The 19924-nt window shown below is 47.1% G+C and overlaps 1 protein-coding gene across 1 annotated transcript; it reads right to left on the reverse strand.

Annotated features, from left to right (window-relative positions):
* Positions 1-305: 305 nt before the first annotated feature.
* OASL (2'-5'-oligoadenylate synthetase like) lies at positions 306-19555 on the reverse strand. Its single transcript, XM_082640629.1, has 6 exons — positions 19195-19555; positions 13839-14121; positions 12247-12422; positions 6415-6656; positions 4090-4237; positions 306-1297 (listed from the first exon to the last, which is right to left on the reverse strand). Exons 1-6 carry the CDS (start codon positions 19390-19392, stop codon positions 743-745), a joined length of 1602 nt encoding a protein of 533 aa, XP_082496755.1. The 5' UTR covers positions 19393-19555; the 3' UTR covers positions 306-742.
* Between the last annotated feature and the right edge of the window lie 369 nt (positions 19556-19924).

The following is a 19924-nucleotide window of genomic DNA, read 5'->3' on the forward strand; positions in this document are numbered from 1 at the left end:
TCTCTTGTTGTGGCGCATGGGTTTAGGTGCTCCGCGGCATGTGGGATCTTCCCAGACCAGGGCTCGAACCTGTGTCCCCTGCATTGGCAGACAGATTCTTAACCACTGTGCCACCAGGGAACTCCAAGGGGACTTTTAACACCACATCATCCTCGCTCTCCCAGACTTTGCTTTTCTTCATCTCAGTTTCCCTACAGTCCTCACTTTCCAGAGTTGAGAGGCTCAAATGTTTAAGCAATAATGCCAGGACAGCCTTAGCATCTGTGGAAAGAAATGAAGACCATCCGAAAGAGAACAAACAAAGATTATTTATTCCCAACTTGCTATAGCAGGGAATCAGCCACTATCCCTTGCCTTTGGCAGAGACTCCAATGCAAGCAGGGCGGTGGGACAGCTTTATAGTTGGAAAAAGAGAAGGCTTCAGGCATACCCTGACTGAGGTTGTCTGCATGGGGAAGCTGGAGGTGGGCTAAGCAGAAGCAGGCTGTCCTATGTGATTGGTTAGGGAGCTTGTTTGGCTTTCTTTCATCGATCCTAAATTGGAAGGGAGGGAATAAGGAAGCTGGCAGTTATTGACCAAATCCTGATGGTTTGGGGTTGATTGATGCAGGGATTGTGGTTTGGCTTCGGGCTGGTGGCTGCAGAGCTTGTGGGTCAGAGTTCTATTGTCGAATATGGTCTAGCCATTGTTCGTTTGTATATCTAGTCTCTCATATCCCTCGTCATCTGTCTACTGGCAAGGTTAGGTGGAACTGATGGGGTCTGGATTAAATGGCAGAAATGCACAGAGAGGTCTTTCAGAGGAACTAGCTGGTTTCTTCTTCTTTTCTTCTTTCTTCAGCGTGAGGGTGGTGCTGTCTTGGACACCATAGCTCCTCAAGCTCCACCCATCCTGCAGGACTTGGCCTTGGAACTCTAGCTGTTGCTCCTCTCTGAGCAGCCCCTCCTTGACTTCAATCTGCAGCTTCAGGTTCAGGACAAGGCTATTGGGGTAAATGGCATAGGCGTGGCTCCCACCACTGGGATTCTTCACAAAGACCTGGATCTCAGGGGGATTGGTCTGCAGCAGACAGATGCGAGTGTTGGAGAAAACCCTGTAATCAGCCAAGGAGTACTGGCTACTGAGGAGCTGTCGCTCCCCGCCGGGCTCCTGGAAGGACAGACGCTGTAGGGATGTGGAGCCCAGGTTCCGTTGGATCTTCCTTTTAATCTTCTTTATGGAGTCATAAGGGTTCACCATGATGATGAAATCCGAGAAACCCCACTCCTCCACTGTCACTTGGATGTCTCGTGCCCCCTGGAAGGGAGAGAACAAAGAGGGGTTAAGTCCACACCCCTCTGTTTGAGTACAAAAGTGCCCTTTACCTGTCCTCACCTTTACAACGACAGCAGCAGCTGCAAACATTTAGGGGGTGCCAATCACCTTCCAGGCCCTGTGCTGGGTGCTGTTCATCCTCTTCTTAATGTATTTTATTCTCACAGCAGCCCTATGAGGTTGGTTCTGCTATTAGCCCATTTTACAGATGAGGAAACTGTGGCTGAGCAGGGTTACGCCATTTATTGACCATCACAAAAGTAGTGAGGAGCAGAGCAGGTATTTGTTTGTTTTTTTTCTTCCACATCTTTATTGGAGTCTAATTGCTTTACAATGTTGTGTTAGTTTCCGCTGTACAACAAAGTGAATCAGCTATACGTATACATACATCCCCATATCCCCTCCCTCTTGCGTCTCCCTCCCACCCTCCCTATCCCACCCCTCTAGGTTGTCACAAAGCATCGAGTTGATCTCCCTTTGCTATGCAGCAGCTTCCCACTAGCTATCTGTTTTACATTTGGTAGTGTATATATGTCAATGCTACTCTCTCGCTTCATCCCAGCTTCCCCTTCCCCACCCCCCGTGTCCTCAAGTCTGTTTTCTACGTCTGCGTCTTTATTCCTGCCCTGCCACTAGGTTCATCAATACTGCTTTTTCATATTCCATATATATGTGTTAGCATACAGTATTTGATTTTCTCTTTCTGACTTACTTCACTCTGTATGACGGACTCTAGGTCCATCTGCCTCACTACAAATAACTCAATTTCGTTCCTTTTTATGGCTGAGTAATATTCCACTGTATATATGTGACACGTCTTCTTTATGCATTCATCTACTGGTGGACATTTAGGTTGCTTCCATGTCCTGGCTATTGTAAATAGTGCAGCAGTGAATATTATAGTACATGTATCTTTTTGAATTATGGTTTTCTCAGGGCATACGCCCAGTAGTGAGATTGCTGGGTCATATGGTAGTTCTATTTTTAGTTTTTTAAGGAACCTCCATACAGTTCTCCATAGTGGCTGTATCAATTTACATTCCCACTGACAGAGCAAGAGGGTTCCCTTTTCTCCACACCCTCTCCAGCATCTATTGTTTCTAGATTTTTTTTCTTTTCTTTTTTTTTTTTTTGTGGTATGCGGGCCTCTCACTGTTGTGGCCCCTCCCGTTCCGGAGCACAGGCTCCAGACGCGCAGGCTCAGCGGCCATGCGGCATGTGGGATCCTCCCAGGCCAGGGCACGAACCCGCGTCCCCCGCATCGGCAGGCGGACTCCCAACCACTGCGCCACCAGGGAAGCCCTGTTTCTAGATTTTTTGATGATGGCCATTCTGACTGGCATGAGGTGATACCTCATTGTGGTTTTGATTTGCATTTCTCTAATGATTAGTGATGTTGAACATCTTTTCATGTATTTGTTGGCCACCTGTATGTCTTCTTTGGAGAAATGTCTATTTAGGTCTTCTGCCCACAAGAGCGGGTATTTGAACTGAGGTCAGCCAGACTCCAAAGTCTGTTCTTCACCACCGGAGGCCACACTCAAGGGCCTGAGAGCCCCAGATGTCTGAAGAGCACCATCTGGAAGGTGCTGGGGGAGGAGAATGGTGGGCCGACCTCTAGCTGATCCTTTTAAGAAGGAATATAGGCCCAGCATTGCCAAGTCTTCTGATTTGTCAAGATAAAGATCTTTTCATGATGGTTTTTATATTCAGGAAAAATCCAAAGGCATATACTTTTCAGCCCATCTGTGGGCCTCATATGGCTGGTGGGCCCCCAGTTTTTAATCTCTGCTCCTTATTAGGGAGCCTCTGATTCGGCTTCTGCCTTCTGCTCTAAGCACCTCAGTCTTTTGCACACAACTTTAGTCCCTTGCCCCTCATCCCTTACCCTGACCCTCTCCCTGGATGGAGAACCCTTTGTTCTGAGTGTCTACATCCGTCCTTGGCTTTTAGGGCCCACCTCATGCCTTAATTTCTTCAAGAAATCTTCCTTGGTGACTTATGATGATGACATTTATTTTCCAATTCCACAGCCCCACAAAGACCTGGGTGTGAATTCTGGCTCTGCTGCTTCTTAGCAGTGTGACCTTGGTTAATTCACTTTACCTCTCTGAGCCTCAATCTCCATCTGTAAAATGGGGATAGTAATGAAAAAGATAATAATACTACTTGACCTTTCTATTTTACAGACTTGTCCCTGAACAAGTGCTATGCAAATCGTGAAGCACAATGTGAATAAAATAGATTATTATGTTCTTTACCTGTACTGTGGGTTTGGCATCACATTATAATATTATATGGCAGTTTTTTGTTTTCTGAGTATCTTCTCTGGTAATTCTATTTAGCAGTTTTGTGCAAGTTTGCTTCCATCTGGCAAGTTTCTTAAGGGCTGTGACCACGTCTTATTTCTGAACCATTGTTGCCCCCTTGGTCACCCCGCATCAACCCCAAGCCTGGTGCTGGCACAAAACAGCTGATTGAATTGACTTGCCTGGGCTCAGCTTATGCAGAGAATGATTGAGAGCAAAGAATCCCAGTGATTCTTTGGTAGGTTATGGGAAGAAGAAAAAACAGGAAAACAAGAATTTGAAGATAAGGAATCTGAAGCTCAGACAGTTGAATAATTTCCCTAAGTTCACAGAGCTGGTAGGTGGTGCAGTCAGGCCTCAAACTGACACTAAAGTCCTCTTGGCTCCATCGACACAGAAGTAAATACTATGCAGTTATCTCATTCTGAGCTTCAAGCCCCTGGCAGCCCAGAGAGGAGCCATTACCTTCACGTTCCAGCTGGGGACTGGGTTCTCATAGTTGTCATAGCAACAGTCCTGTTTCAGACACTGGCAGGCCCTCTGAGCGACTATGTCCCATCTGTAGCCTTTTGCCACATTGTGGGTGGGGTCAGCTGGATCCAGGATGATAGGCCTGCAACACAGAGAGAAGGTGCCCAGGTTCTTTCTGGTTTGGAGGCCCGCAAGCCAGAAAGAAACCTTCTTGGCAATCATCTGAGCATCTGCTATGTCCAGAGCCCAGGACTGTCAGTCTAGGAGGGGCCAAAAACTTTGCCGGAGAGTAACATAATGGAGAGGGTTCTGTTTCCAAGAATTCCTCTTGGGCAGAGTACTTTAGGTGTTTGCAAGGAATTTTTGAGGTGTACGGGGGGTGAGAGCCCCAAAGGCATGCTGGAACAGTAACAGCGGCCCACTCAGGCAGGTGGGCCTCAAGTTCAGAGCTTTCATTTTGCTGACCAGGCTACATACGTGAGTTCAAGGCCAGAGCTGCTGAATCGCTTTGGATGACAGTAACACCACCACCACTATTTACTGTTGTTTACTGAGGCACGGGCTCAAATCCTACGTGAATTAACCTATTTTAATCCCTACAACAATTCTATAAGGTAGGGACTATGATGATGAGGATGGTGATGATGATTTTCCCCCATTTTACAGATGAGGAAACTGAGGCACAGACCTCCCTAGGTTCTCCCAACCTGAAGATGGGATTCTTACCCATCTCCTCTGCCTCAACAGAGGAGAGGTTGGGCTGTCTCCAAGCATCTCTCCTCTAGGTAAATGTTGAATAAATACTTTAAAGAATATTGGCTTGAAGGGGGTCTAATAGCCTATTTGGGTTGCTTGGGGTGACCACATGTGTTGGATGGCAAGCCCATGATCAAGACCTGGCCCTTGTACTCCAGGAGCTTTTGACTTAGGTGGGAGCTGAGATTTTATCTAAGTGACACAATGTGATAGCAGGCTACTGACATGAACTATACACCTTAGGCTCCATGCTCTCAACTCCCAACATCTCTGACTCCCTGAATGGTCCTGCCTCATTCAGAGTAATAACACGCTGTCCTATGGGGTGGGGGTCACCTGACCCAAAGTGACCCACCAGGTGACCTGATATGCAGGCCCTGTGCCCAGTGATCAGACTGGTTCCCTCTGGATTTTGGACCAGGAATGATGGAGGTTCCTCATCAACTAGGAGTAAGAGGGGAGCTGAACAGGTGTGGAGAGAGAAGCAGTGAGAGGAAAGGGAGCATGTGGGCAATGAGAGTGAGCAACAGAGAGAGGGGGAGTCTATAGATTTGCCTCAGGTCCCAGTGGTTTTCCAAGGTCAATTTTCTGGGCATCCTTACAATAAATCCTCTTTTCATTAGGAGGCCAGGTTTTTCTCCCTTTTAAAAATGACCCAACTCTCACATAAGGGAATAATAATCTTGAGATATTGCTTGCATTGACCTAAAACTTCTAATGTAAAGAGTTGTCCCAGGCTGCATTCCCCCAGAAGCAGATCCTAAGATCAGGATTTGAGTGAAAGTCATTTATTTGGAAGGAGATACCAGGAAGCACCAATAAGAGAGTGGGAAAGTGAGACAGGGAAGGGAAGGATGCCAGTAAAGTGTATGTGTCAAGGTGATTACCACTGTGAGCAACTGGGGGTTAGTCGCCCAGGGTGGACTCTGGGAAGTAGTAGAGAACATGTGTCCCAAAGAGAGTCCCTCCATCTGAGATGGGAGGGAGCTGGGGTATTTATACACCAACTTCCACCTGTCACTGGGGGAAGCTGTAAACCCACAGGCAACGGGACGCAGGTGCTGACAGCTGGAGGTTGAACCAGCCTTCCTGGAAACGGTAAAGGCCCAGGGGATACGAATGGGTACAGGCAGCATGTGCTACAACATTTATCTGGCATCTACCATAGGCTAGATACTGTAGGCCCTTTACAAATATTTTATCTGACTCTCCCAACAGTCCTGCATGTTTGGTGCCAATTACTCCTGTTTTACAGATGAGGAATGGAGGCTCACAGAGATGAGAAAATGGTGGAGCTGGGCTTACACTTGGGTCTCCCCGGTTCTTTCCAGTTTCCCGTGCTGTCACTAAAAAGCTAAGGTAGCTTAGCTTTTCTGAAATGGTCTTCTGAGGGCAAGAGGGCTAAGGTAGTGTGGGGTGGTGGCTCGAGGAACAAGGAAAAGGCTTATAGCCCCTAAGTTCCTTGCAATTTCGAAAGGCAGTCAACTTGAGATATCAAGTGTGTTTCCCTTAATTCTCTTTCTTTTCTCTTTGAGATGTGGTTGGCATGCAGTGATCTAGTACCTCTCTTTTTTGAGCTGTTTTCTAACAAAGTCCTCAATGATCGGGTTCTGGAACGTGTAGTAGTAGGTCCAGTAGATACAGAGTAACTCATACTGCTGAAGCAGTCTCATCACGGTGGCCAGGCCGCTGTCCAACCCGAAACATTCCTTCTCCTGAGTACCCACTTCCCAGGCGTAGATGGTCAGTAGCTCAAGGGCATAGAGAGGGGGTAGCTTGGCCCTAAGGCACCAGGATTTCACACACTGTTGAAAGACATGGGAAGAGAGAGCAAGACCCCAAGATTCCTTATAAGGATGACATTGAACCAGAAACTAGAAAAATCCAAGTTGTGGTCCCAGCTCTGCTACCTACTGGCTGTGTAGTCTTGGCCAAGTCACTTTCCCTCTCTGGCCCTAAATGGGTTTCTCCATTTTAGAATTAAGCAGCTAGGTTACTCCAGTTGGTTTCAAACTGTGCTTGACATAACTCCCGGAAATGGAGGGATAAAGGGGTGTCCCAAGGAGTGAGCAGGTTGACCTCTGTAATCAGCACCCCAGCCTAAGCAGCTCCATTTTAATCTATTTAGGCTTCTGAAAGATTTCTTTTAAAGAAAACTCTTCTTAGCTAAAGAGAAAAAAAATAGTATGCGTGGGTTGGGGAACTATAGAACTAGGTAATAGCTGAGAATCCATGGTGAACACTGAGGTTGCCTCTCTAACAGGCGTTTCTTCCTTCCCCATTGTATAGTAGCCATGCTGTTTGGACGGGATTGACCCAATCCTCATCTCCAGGCTTGGCCCTGACTGGACAGGATCACCAGTATAAACCTATTCCCCTTGCCAAGTGATTGGTTCAAGAGAAGCTTTGTAATCTAAGTTGGCTTAATTTGAGTCAAGCCTCATTCTTTTGTTCAGTGGTTGAAAGAAGAGAAATCCTCTCTTCTATGTGGATGTGAGGGCAGGAACAGATGTGGCCATTTTGCCACCATGAGGGAAGCCAGCCTGTGGACCAAGGTGACATATAGAATTGAGAGACGCTGAGAGTATTATAGAGAAACTGAGCTGGAGCATTCATCAAACAGTGCCTGAAGCCTCCTCTCCACTGCTGTGGGTTTTCACACATGAGCTGATAATTCTCTTTATTGGTTAAGCCAGTTTGAGTTGGTTTTTCTGTTTTTCTGTTACTTGCAAAAGAAAGCATCTTAACGGATACCAGTCACCTCCTGTCTAAAGAACCTCTCTAACATTGAGCTAGGAAGTGAAAATTTCTTTTCTTTTCTTTTTTTTTTTTGCGGTACGCAGGCCTCTCACTGTTGTGGCCTCTCCCGTTGCGGAGCAACAGGCTCCGGACACGCAGGCTCAGTGGCCATGGCTCACGGGCCCAGCCACTCTGCGGCACATGGGATCTTCCTGGACCGGGGCACGAACCCGTATCCCCTGCATCGGCAAGCGGACTCTCAACCACTGCGCCACCAGGGAAGCCCAGTCGATGAGAATTTGATTGTATTTTGTGTTTCTCTCTCCCTCTTGCTCTCTTTTGGTCTGTTTGTCTTGAGATTTCAGATATCTCCTGGGAGCCCTGTTATTGTTGTCTTGTATGCCATTATGAATTTAAACCACTCAAATATTGGGGGGTAGGGGGTGCAGTGTGTGCACGCACACACATATGATTCCTGGAAGACAGCCCTGTAAAATTAGGAGCTGAGGGACTGTTAGATTTTATGCTGTGTTTATTTTGGACCCGTAATTAAAATAGTAAAATCACAGCTGCCAATTCTTGTTGTTTTTATGTATGTAAATGAAAAAAAAGAATTTCATAAAAGAATGGTTTGATTACAATATAATCTATCTGCCAGCAAATCTCTTCCTCCCAACTCCACTATGGGAAATTTATGAAGTGTAATAAATTCGTGGATAAAGACTCATATGGCCACCAAAGGGGACTGAGTCAGAATTTCACCAGAATCTTTTATTTCAGAAGTAGGCAACTTCATAAGAGCAGATTGCTTAACAAAATGAGAATTAATTACTCAGGTTAATGTTCTATTGATGACTATATGAGAGAGAAAAAAAAACCTTTCTTTCTTACTCTCCTACCCTCAATATACGGAAATACATATGCAAACTAAGATACATTCTGTAAATGATATATTATTCCAACTGATACCTCAGAATAAAAAAATCCCTATAAAAATTCCTACTATAGATTATGAACTAACAAATCCTCAGGAAAACAAAGATAATTATTCTGTAAAATAATAGCATATATAAATTGGCCTTACTTATAAAACTATTCAGAATGATGGCTTAATATTCACAAAGTGTCTTTATTAAGTTCCTTTTCAGGAATATGTAGCGTTTACATACGTTCAAAAAATCTGTCCTCCTTCCTACCATGCTAGACTTAGATAAATCGAGAATAAATTGGAACTTTCCTGGTGGCTCAGTGGTTAAGAATCCGCCTGCCAATGCAGGGGACACGTGTTGGAGCCCTGGTCCAGGAAGATCCCACGTGCCGCATAGCAGCTAAGCCTGTGCGCCACAACTACTGAGCCTGTAAGCCACAACTACTGAAGCCCGCGCACCTAGAGCCCATGCTCCGCAATAAGAGAGGCCACCGCAATGAGAAGCCCACGCACCGCAACGAAGAGTAGCCCCAGCTCACCGCAACTAGAGAAAGCCCGTGGGTAGCAACGAAGACCCAACACAGCCAAAAATAAATAAATAAATAATTTTAAAAAAAAAAGAATAAATCAAATGTATATGTAAACTTGTATTCATGTCAGAAATCTCATCCAATTAGGTATGATAATCCCACGGTTAATAATCAGACACAGGGGATTCCCTGGTGGTCCAGTGGGTAGGACTTGTCCTTTCACTGCAGGGGGCACGGTTCCATCCCTGTTAGGGGAACTAAGATCCCGCGTGCCGCGTGGCACAGCCAAAAAGGAAAAAAAGGATCAGACAGAAAAGGACAAATATTGTATGACTCCACTTATAAGAGGTCCCTAGAGCGGTCAAGTTCTTAGAGATAGAAAGTAGAATAGAGATTACAGGGCTGGAGGGAGGGTAGAATGGGAGGTTATTGTTTAACAGGTATAGTTTCTGTTTTGGATGATAAAAAAAAGTTCTGGAAATAATGGTGATATTTACACAACACTGTGAATGTAATTAATGCCACTGACTTGTACACTTAAAATGGTAAAAGACAAAAAAACCTCCAAAACAAAACAAAAAAACAACCAAACAAAACACTTATGTCAAAAGCTCAGCCAAGGGCTTCCCTGGTGGCACAGTGGTTGAGAATCTGCCTGCTGATGCAGGGGACATGGGTTCGTGCCCTGGTCCGGGAAGATCCCACATGCTGCAGAGTGGCTAGGCCCGTGAGCCATGGCCGCTGGGCCTGAGCGTCCGGAGCCTGTGCCCCACAACGGGAGAGGCCACAACAGTGAGAGGCCCGCGTACCACACACACACAAAAAAGAAAGCTCAGCCAAAACACTGGGGAAAGCCCCATCTTTTTCCCAAAATGGCATTGAATTAAATACTTCAAAAGATAGAACATAAACATCAGCTTGTTGGTAAATTAAAACACAAAAGAAATCAAGGACATCTCTTCACATGCGGAAATGATGCTCATAAGTCCCCCTTGGAAACTGATACTGTTGCAAGGCTTATGAAAGCCCAGAATTATAGATAGTCAAAATAACACTTTTTGGTTTGTCATGAGCATGCACAAACTTGGGCATCTCTGAGATCAGTGATATTCTAACAGTTAAGATTTGGTGGATAGAACCCAGAGAAGCTCACTTACATGTTCCTTGGTCCCTGACCCCGGTAGATGAGTTGGTAAGAATCATAAAATAATTTTGAACCATGAAAGTGAACGACAACTCCTGTGATGTTACGTTTCCAGACAAAAATGAACTATCAGCCTTTTTAGCATCACGGGATTCTAGTTTTGTTTAACATACAATATGATCTCTTTGTGTCCTTAAGTATCAACAAACACATCTTGTAACACTTAGCTAAATAAAAGTTCTCAAATAAAAGAAAACATCAAATCAATAATACTGAATCAGGGACTTCCCTGGTGACACAGTGGTTAAGAATCCGCCTGCAGGGGACACGGGTTTGAGCCCTGGTCAGGGAAGATCCCACATGCCGCGGAGCAACTAAGCCCGTGCGCCACAACTACTGAGTCTGCACTCTAGAGCCCATGAGCCACAACTACTGAAGCCCACGTGCCTAGAGCCTGTGCTCCGCAACAAGAGAAGCCACCGCAATCAGAAGCCTGAGCACCGCAATGAAGAGTAGCCCCCGCTCGCTGCAACTAGAGAAAGCCTGGGCGCAGCAACGAAGACCCAACACAGACAAAAACAAACAAACAAACAAACAAACAAATAAATAATAATACTGAATCAAAAAACTGTTGCAAAAATCCATATGCAGACAAATTCTTGTCTTAGAGGCAGAGACTTTTGGGGTTTTTTTGTTTGCTTGTTTGTTTGTTTTTGGCCACACGGGGATCTTAGTTCCCTGACCAGGAATCAAACCTGTGCCTCCTGAAGTGGAAGCATGGAGTCTTAACCACTGCACCGCCAGGGAAGTCCCTTAGTGGCAGAGACTTGAACAAAGAAAGGGCTATAGAAGTAAAGCTGATACGTTGTTCTGTGGACATTACTATAAATGTGCAAGTCATATACAGGAAGAAAACACTTTGTACACTTAGACAGACAGACAAAGCAAAAAGATCATTTTGTTGAGTTCTAGCTCTCCAAATCCACAAAACCTTGGATCAATGCCTCTTAAGTGACTGACTGACCAAAAAAACCAATTTCATTCTTGGCTTCGGTGATGCTAACATCTGAAGATACATCACAACCTTGGTAGAAGTGATAATCATGTAAGAAAATGACTGCTTTTCCACCATAAACATACTAATTATAAACTAACTTTGGTAATATTCTGATTTTTATCTTTAAATACTTTTTTTTCTTTTTGGATTGGACTGGTCTTTCTAAAATCTGACCCTTACCATTTAAAAAAAAAAAAGTAAGCATCTTTTTTCTTTCTTTCTCATTTTTTGTTTGTTTCTGAGTCTTCCTTTCATAAGTTCAGATGACATGTTCATCTGGGTAGCTTGAAATATACCTGGTACCATGCAGACATCATATGTGAAATCTAAAAAGTAGCTGCTGTGGATGTACTCACTCAGTAATGATCATGATACTCAGGAACTCAATCATTTGGAGGGGGAATTGGTGCAGTGTGGAATTAAACGAATTTTTCCTCTTGTTAGTCCTTAATCAGCTGAGATTAATGTCCAGACAGCCCAGAGAAGTTGACCTTAGCCAGCACTGGACTGTAGCTGGACCATTACAAGCACTCGTTCTTTGAAATACAGTACGTTCCTTATTTCTCTTCTTCCTCCTCTGTTTCTTTCTCCTCCCCCTCCTCTCCTTCCTCCTTCTTCATCTGCATCTTCTGCCAGGTTTACATTTTAAACGGTGAGCCTTGGGCTTCCCTGGTGGCGCAGTGGTTGAGAGTCCGCCTGCCGATGCAGGGGACACGAGTTCGTGCCCCGGTCCGGGAAGATCCCACATGCCGTGGAGCGGCTGGGCCTGTGAGCCATGGCCGCTGAGCCTGCGTGTCCGGAGCCTGTGCTCCGCAACGGTAGAGGCCACAGCAGCGAGAGGCCCGCGTACCACAAAAAAAAAGGTGAGCCTTCTCTCGCACCCCCCCTCCACTGCCTCTTGGTGCAGTTTCCCGAGGTGACAGATATGGTTCCTGCCTTTTTCTTCCCTTCCCTCCTCCATCTTCCGCTCCTGCCCCCAGCCTGGCAGCCTCCTCACCTCCAGGTACCAGTGTTTTACCAGCCGCAGGAGGCTCTTCAGCTTGGTGGGCCGGTGTTTCACGAAGTTTCTCTGCAGCTCGCTGAAGGATGGGGAGAAATGTCCAGGGGAACTGCGGGCCTTAATCAGACTCACATAGACCTCTGGGGAGGGATTAGAGTTGGGAACAGAAGGCTCTGAGGAGAGAGGAGGCAAAGAGGAGAGAGTGAGGGCTCAGGAAGCCCCAGGTTGCTGACTAGTCCATGGGGGAGAGACTGGTAATTATTGGAGTATCTCTCTAGGGAGACCTGGGACCACATAACTTAAGAGACTAACAGTTTGCCTTCTTGATTGTCCTTCTGGAGAATCAAGAGTGAGTTTTCCAGAAACAGACTCACAGGCATAGAGAACAGACTTCAGCTTACCAAAGGGGGAGGGTGGGGGGGGGAGGGATGGATTGAGAGTCTGGGATTAGCAGATGCAAACTATTATACATAGGATGGAGAAACAACAAGGTCCTACTGTACAGCACAGGGAACTGGATTCAATATGCTGTGATAATACATAATGGTGTATATATGGATAACTGACTCACTTTGCTGTACAGCAGAAATTAACACAACATTGTAAATCAACTAGACTTCAATAAAATACATTTTTTTTAAAGTGGGTTTTCTATTCCTCAGGCTACTCAAGGACTATTGTCCTCTCTTGATGTGCCCGTCACCCTCAGTTTCCCTTAATGTCTGTTTTGGATCTCTCAGCGATTTATATGAAGCGTCCGACACTATAGGGAAGGACCAGTTCCATATAAGAAAGCTGGGTTCAGAGAGCACGTTTGCTGAAGGGTGGGGTGTACATCGCTACCACTAATGCCTCCTGCTGTCTCTTTCTGGCTCAGATGGGATCCCAATTCTGACACTTTCTCCATGGAGCAGCTCCCAGCAGCCACTCTAGTTAAGAGGAGCCGGTGCACCAGGTGAAAGCTGGATCCTCTGGGCTTGTAGCTGACACTGTTTCTAGTGCCATCGGTGCTCCCGGGAAGCAGCCCTCAGCCGATGGCTGACGGGAAGCTGGTGGATGAAACACTCAACAACCCACTTGGGAGACGTGCTCTGCACTTTTTCCAGAGCTCTGCAGGGCACAAGCCCAGCTGCTCAGCACGGTGACTAGTTCAACCTGCACCTTGTCGTGCTCCCCCGCTTCCGTCTCACTCCCCTGCTTCCCCACCAGCATCTCCTGGGACTGCTTATCCTCACATCCCTGTCTCAGGCTCTGCTTCCAGGAAAGCACAGACAATGACAGGCCCCGCCCCCATGGTAAATGTTTCAGAAGCGCCTGGGGTTGCTCTTACACCTTCCCCTCCATGGCTCTCACGTCCTCTCCAATCATATATTTATCTGTGTGATTCTTTGATAAATCTGTTTCCTAAGTTGAGCCACAGGACAGCCAGAGTTGAATCAGTCCCAGGCACTGTGGTCACCCAGCACCCAGCACAGGACATGGGTTGAATGGGTGAATACAGGTGTCTGCACGTGGCCACGAAGGAGAGGTGAGGAAGCTGCGGGTCCCCCGGGAGGGCGGTTGTGTGAGTCTGGTGGGCTTCCCCTTACCCAGGACCCCGTAGGCTGGCACGATGGTGACAGTGATGGGCTCCGCAGTCTCCCAGGACTGGATGGTGAAGGCGACAGCAGAGGGGACTCCCTGGACCAGCCTCAGGTCCTGGAGCTGGAGGCTCAGGAGGTCCTGGCAATACCTGAGCTTTTCACATAGCAGGCTCAGAATGTTGTGGTGGTGCCTGGCCTCCTCCTGGAAGCTGTGGAAACCGCTCAGGAGTATCACCAGCTCCACCTCTGAGCTGTCCCTGAGCACTGTGCCGTTCCCGAAGGAGCCAACCTGCAGAGCACAGAGTCCCATCACCCCGAGGCCACTGCCTGGACCAGGCAATCCCTGAGGCTCTTTCCACGGATGATCGCCACCGCCCTGAGGGATGGGTGGTGAGTATTTCCTTTTTATAAAATAATTTGTTTATTTATTTATTTAATTTTGGCTGCATTGGGTCTTTGCTGCGCGCGGGCTTTCTCTAGTTGTGGTGAGCGGGGGCTACTCTTCATTGCAGTGCGCGGGCTTCTCATTGCGGTGGCTTCTCTTGTTGTGGAGCACGGGCCCTAGGCGCGCTGGTTTCAGTAGTTGTGGCTCGGGGCCTCTAGAGCACAGGCTCAGTAGCTGTGGCGCACGGGCTTAGTTGCTCCGCAGCATGTGGGATCTTCCCTGACCAGAGATCGAATCCGTGTCCCCTGCATTGGCAGGCGGATTCTTAATCACTGTGCCACCAGGGAAGTCCGGGTGTGGAGCATTAACATCCCTTCTTTACAGGGGAGAAAGCGGGGATGTCGAGAGGCAAGCCTCTCGTCCAGGGTCACACAGTGGGCACTTCCAACCAGGCAGCCAGACTCCACAGCCCACGCTTCTTATTTACTCCACTGCCTCGCTTCCGAGACTCAGCCTTATCTGCAGAGTGATCCCCACTCCAAGGGAACAGTCATCCTCCACAGGGTGGTGGTTGGAGGATTCTTGGGGGGGAGCGGATGTCTGAATAATATCATGACATTAAAAAGGGGGGAACAGGGACTTCCCTGGTGGTCCAGTGGGTAATACTCCGCCCCCCCCCCAATGCAGGGTGCCCAGGTTTGATCCCTGGTTGGGGAACTAGGTCCTGCATGCATGCCGCAGCTAAGAAGTCTGCATGCCACAACTAAGATCCCGCCTGTGGCAACTCAGACCTGGCACAGCCTAAATAAATAAATAAATGAAGAAATAAATACCTAAAAAATAAAATAAAATAAAAATAAAAAGGGGGGCATAGGATTGCCTGGTGAATGAGAACCAAGGGCTGGGGAATGGGGCAGCCTGACCTTGACCTCACCTCGCGCCCCTGTTTCTCAGTTGCATGATCCTTCTGAATGCTGTCCCTCATCTGGAACCTCAGAGTAATGACGGCACATGAGTCACTGGGTGATTGGGAGGATTTGATAAGACAATGTGTGCCAAGGGCTTGCCGTGGTGCCTGGCACACAGGAAGTCAGCAATATATCTCTCTTCCTTCTGCTCTACTTGACGTAGATCATCTCTTCTCCTGCCTGGAGTTCAGCTTCCCCATCTGAATTGAAGGAGCCTGAGCTGGATGATTTTGAAAGGGTCTTTTTGATGTTCTGAGATCCTAAACTTGCTCTCCAGTGCTGTGGCCTCTGGTATACTAAGTCCCCCAACTCTCTGGCCTTCTCTCTTTCTCACTCCAGGTTGGGAGGTGCAATTGCCAGGGATGCATCAGACCTCAGGTCGGCTACCTCCGCTGGTGGGTGGAGTCAAGGAACATTGATGATGACCCAGCTGCCGCCAGTTGAGCCCTTGCTGTGCCTGGCACCACTGAAAGCCCTTTATACACACAGTGTCTTTTTTTTTTTTTTGACTGAAGTTATTTATTTTTTTATTTTTTTATTTTTTGATTTTATGCATATATTTTTTATTTTCTCCCTTTTTTTAATAACAAATTTAATCAGTTATACATATACATATGTTTCCATAACCCCTCCCTTTTGCGTCTCCCTCCCACCCTCCCTATCCCACCCCTCCAGGTGGTCACAAAGTACCGAGCTGACCTCCCTGTGCTATGCGGCTGCTTCCCACTAGCTATCTACCTCACGTTTGGTAGTGTATATATGTCCATGCCGCTCTTTCACTTTGTCACAGCTTACCCTTCCCCCTCCCCATATCCTCAAGTCTATTCTCTAGTAGGTCCACACAGTGTCTTTTAATCCTCACCCCCATTAATTGAGGTGGGGGGACTAGTATAATTATCCCCATTGTACAGATGAGAAAAGGAAGGCAGTTGAGGGTTAATCAACTCGCCATGGACTCACAACCAGGAGTGATAGTCACAGTCAGAGAGAGGGTCAGAACACCAGGTGTGGTGGTTCTACCTCTTTCTTCCCTGTGACCCAAGTCTATGTGACAGGCCCTGCTTCTGTGCAGGATTCCTCCATCTTTTCTTTCCTCTTCCTTTTCCATTTTGTTTCTCCACCTGCATTCGGACTCAGCGTTTCTGCCCCATGTGAGAGGGCTGGGAATGGCACCCTGGGTGCAGATGAAGAGCACATCCCACTGAAGGCTGTGACTGCACTGCCCGTCCCACCTTTTCCACTGGTAAGATACAGGCAGAGAGGGAAGAGCGGTCTAGAACAGGCTTCATGACTTGCTTCAGTCCAAACCTATTCAAACCTAAGGACAAGCATTCACTCATGTGGACCAGCACAGCTCACCAGATTTTCAGTGGTGGGGGGAGGGTTTAAAGCCCCAATAAAGTGTTAATTTCTCATTGGCCAGGGGGCAGAAGCCGCCCACACACGGTGGGCAGGTAGCTCCCTCAGCATCCACACTCCCTCTGTGGGGAAATGAAACCCATGGGATCATTTGGAGGAAAGGTGCAGTTTCAATACACCCACACAAAGAGAGTAGAGTCATAAGATTTATTACTTTCAAAAACAGATAACTGGGCTTCCCTGGTGGCGCAGTGGTTGGGAGTCCGCCTGCCGATTCAGGGTTCGTGCCCTGGTCTGGGAAGATCCCACATGCCGCGGAGCGCCTGGGCCCGTGAGCCATGGCCGCTGAGCCTGCGCGTCCGGAGCCTGTGCTCCGCAATGGGAGAGGCCACAATAGTGAGAGGCCCGTGTACCACAAAAAAAAAAAAAAAAAAAAAAAAGATAACGAATGAGAACCTACTGTATAGCACAGGGAACTCTACTCAATGCTCTGTGGTGACCTGAATGAGAAAGAAATCTAAAAAGGAGGGGGTATATGTATACGTATAACTGATTCACTTTGCTGTACAGCAGAGACTAACACAACATTGTAAAGCAGCTATACTCCAACAACAAAAATTAATTTTAAAAAATAAAAAAAAAAGATTTATTACTTACAGATCCGAGAAGCAAGGGGATGCAGTGAGCCGGGGGAAGCGCAGTTCTCCGCCCCAGGTCACAAACCAGCAGGAGATAGAGCAAGGTAGCAAGCACCTAGTACTTACTTACAAGGTGATTGGGGCAGAGGTTACTAACTTTTCACAGGCTTAACTCTAAGTGGTTATTTTTTTTAATTAAAAAAAAATTTTTAAACCCTCTTAGCTCTAAATTTTTTTTTTTTTTTTTTTTTTTGTGGTATGTGGGCCTCTCATTGTTGTGGCCTCTCCCGTTGCGAAGCACAGGCTCTGGACGCGCAGGCTCAGCAGCCATGGCTCACGGGCCCAGCCGCTCCGCGGCATGTGGGATCTTCCCAGACCGGGGCACGAACCTGTGTCCCCTGCATCGGCAGGCAGACTCTCAACCACTGCGCCACCAGGGAAGCCCTTAGCTCTAAATTTTTAAAAATTTTTATTTATTTATGTATTTTGGCCACACGGTGTGGCATGCAGAACTTCCCTGACCAGGGATCGAACCTGTGCCCGCTGCAGTGGAAGCTCAGAGTCTTAACCACTGGACCACCAGGGAAGCCCACTAAGTGGTTATTTTAAAAGGTTCCACCAGGAAAGGAAAGCAGGAACCTGTGGGGATACCCGAAGCCGATCTAAAAGTCCAGACTCTGAACTTTCGGTGTTAGTAGGGTCACCATACTGTAAAATGCCGAGGCAGCCACTCAGAAAAACAAAATTGTTTTCCTCGAAAGTTGTTTTTCTCATCACACCTTTCTAGTTTTGACCCTCTTGCATTATTATCCTAGCTAGGACAGGAGGTGACATGATACAGCTGCAGGAAGGGCTTGGGGGAATAAAGCTCAGCCTGGAGTGGAGTAAGATAGATCCTGGTTGAAATCCCAGCTTCACCACTAGCTGTGTGACCTTGGGCAAGTGACCTCACCTCTCTGAGCTTCCATTAAAAAATTTTTCCATTATCAAAAATTTTAAACAGAAGAATAGAAAGAGAATACAATGAACACGTATACATCCACCCAGTCAGATTCAACAAGTCTAAACTCTTTGCCATATTTGCTTCAACTAAGCCACTTTAAAGTAAATTACAGACACTAAGGACTATTGTCCCTAAATACTTTAGCATTTGTGTCCAACAGAGGATTCCCCCATAACCACAAAACTATTATGTCTCAAAAAAACAATTCCCTGGGACTTCCCTGGTGGTCCAGTGGTAAAGAATCCACCTTCCAGTGCAGGGGACTCGGGTTCGATCCCTGGTGGGGGAACTAAGATCTCACATGCCGCAGGGCAACTAAGCCCACGTGCCACAACTACTGAGCTCCCACACCTCAACTAGAGAGGCTGCGTGCCGCAAACTACAGAGCCCACACACCCTGGAGCCCACGAGCCACATCTAGAGAGAGAAAACACACATGCCACAACTAGAGAGAAGCCCGAGCCTGCATGCTGCAACAAAAGATCCCGCATTGCCACAACTAAGACCTGACGCAGCCAAGAGAATAAATAAATAAAATAAATAAATATTAAAAAAAACAATTCCCTTATATATATTATTTAATATTCTGGCCATATTGAAATTTCCCCAATTGTTCCCAAATTATATTTTACAGATGTCCCATTCACACCAAAATCCAATCAGAGACCTTGCATTGCATTTGGTCATTATGGATCTTAAATCACTGTTTCCATTCTGCTCATCAGTAAAATGGGAAAAGAATAGTACTTACCTCACAGGGTACACAAATTAGACATAATACATGTTAAGCGGTTAGGCTAGTGCATCCAAAAAAGTGCACTATTATTATTAGCTTCCTTACTGGACTTGCTCTGCTCAAGGCAGCAGTGCACTGGGATGGAATGTCTTGAGATGTCAGTAGCAGGGGCTAGGGATAATGAGGCAAGAGGTCCCAGCATCCTCAGGGATGTAGACCCACAAGCTGCATTTTGCCCAGCCCTGGCCTGGGGATGGAGGGAACCAGTCTCACCTTGACCACCTTCAGCACCCCGAACTCCTGGTCCAGCCCATGCTCCCCCTGGAAGCTCTGCTCCCTCAGGAACTGTTCCACGGTCTGCACTGTCTCCAGCACCTCTTTTTTCCACTCCTGGCTGGGATGCAGACAGTGAGCCACGAAGGAGTTCAGTCCGGAAGCTGGGGTGACAAACAGCTCCAGGGGCACTGCCATCTCTGTCTTGAGAGTACCACTGGTGGCTAGATATATACCCACACACCTACCCAGCTCCTGGCACACACACTCTTCTTTAAGGGGACTCCTCCTCAGCTGACCTCCAGCACCCTGTGGAATAAAGGACCAGAGTGGAGAGGAAACAAGGCGTGTCTGGCTGACCAGGGGATCCTCTTCCTGGAGGCTGTTTGCTGTGGCTGGGGCACCAAGGGACACTGGGTGAAACCACCTTAACAGGCGGGGCTTTTAGTCACGCTTTCTGCTGTAGGTTTCGTTTCTCAACTCTTAGTTTCCCTTTTACAACTTGGAAACTGAGATTGGCTTGAGGATGGCCCCGGGAAAGGTAACTCCCCCAGAGATGGGAGTTGGATGGTATCCACCAATCCCATCCCCACAACCTTGTCACCCGAAACAGGCTCAGTAAGAGCAGGGACTCGCTGGAGGTTGGGCTGAACAGTGGGGATTCTAGGGTCCCACAGAACAAACTCTGGAATTCCAGTCTGCCCTTTGCCAGACTCTTAACCTCTCTGAT

Source organism: Mesoplodon mirus (genome assembly GCF_964341445.2).
Source record: "Mesoplodon mirus genome assembly, chromosome: 13".
Lineage (NCBI taxonomy): Eukaryota > Metazoa > Chordata > Mammalia > Artiodactyla > Ziphiidae > Mesoplodon > Mesoplodon mirus.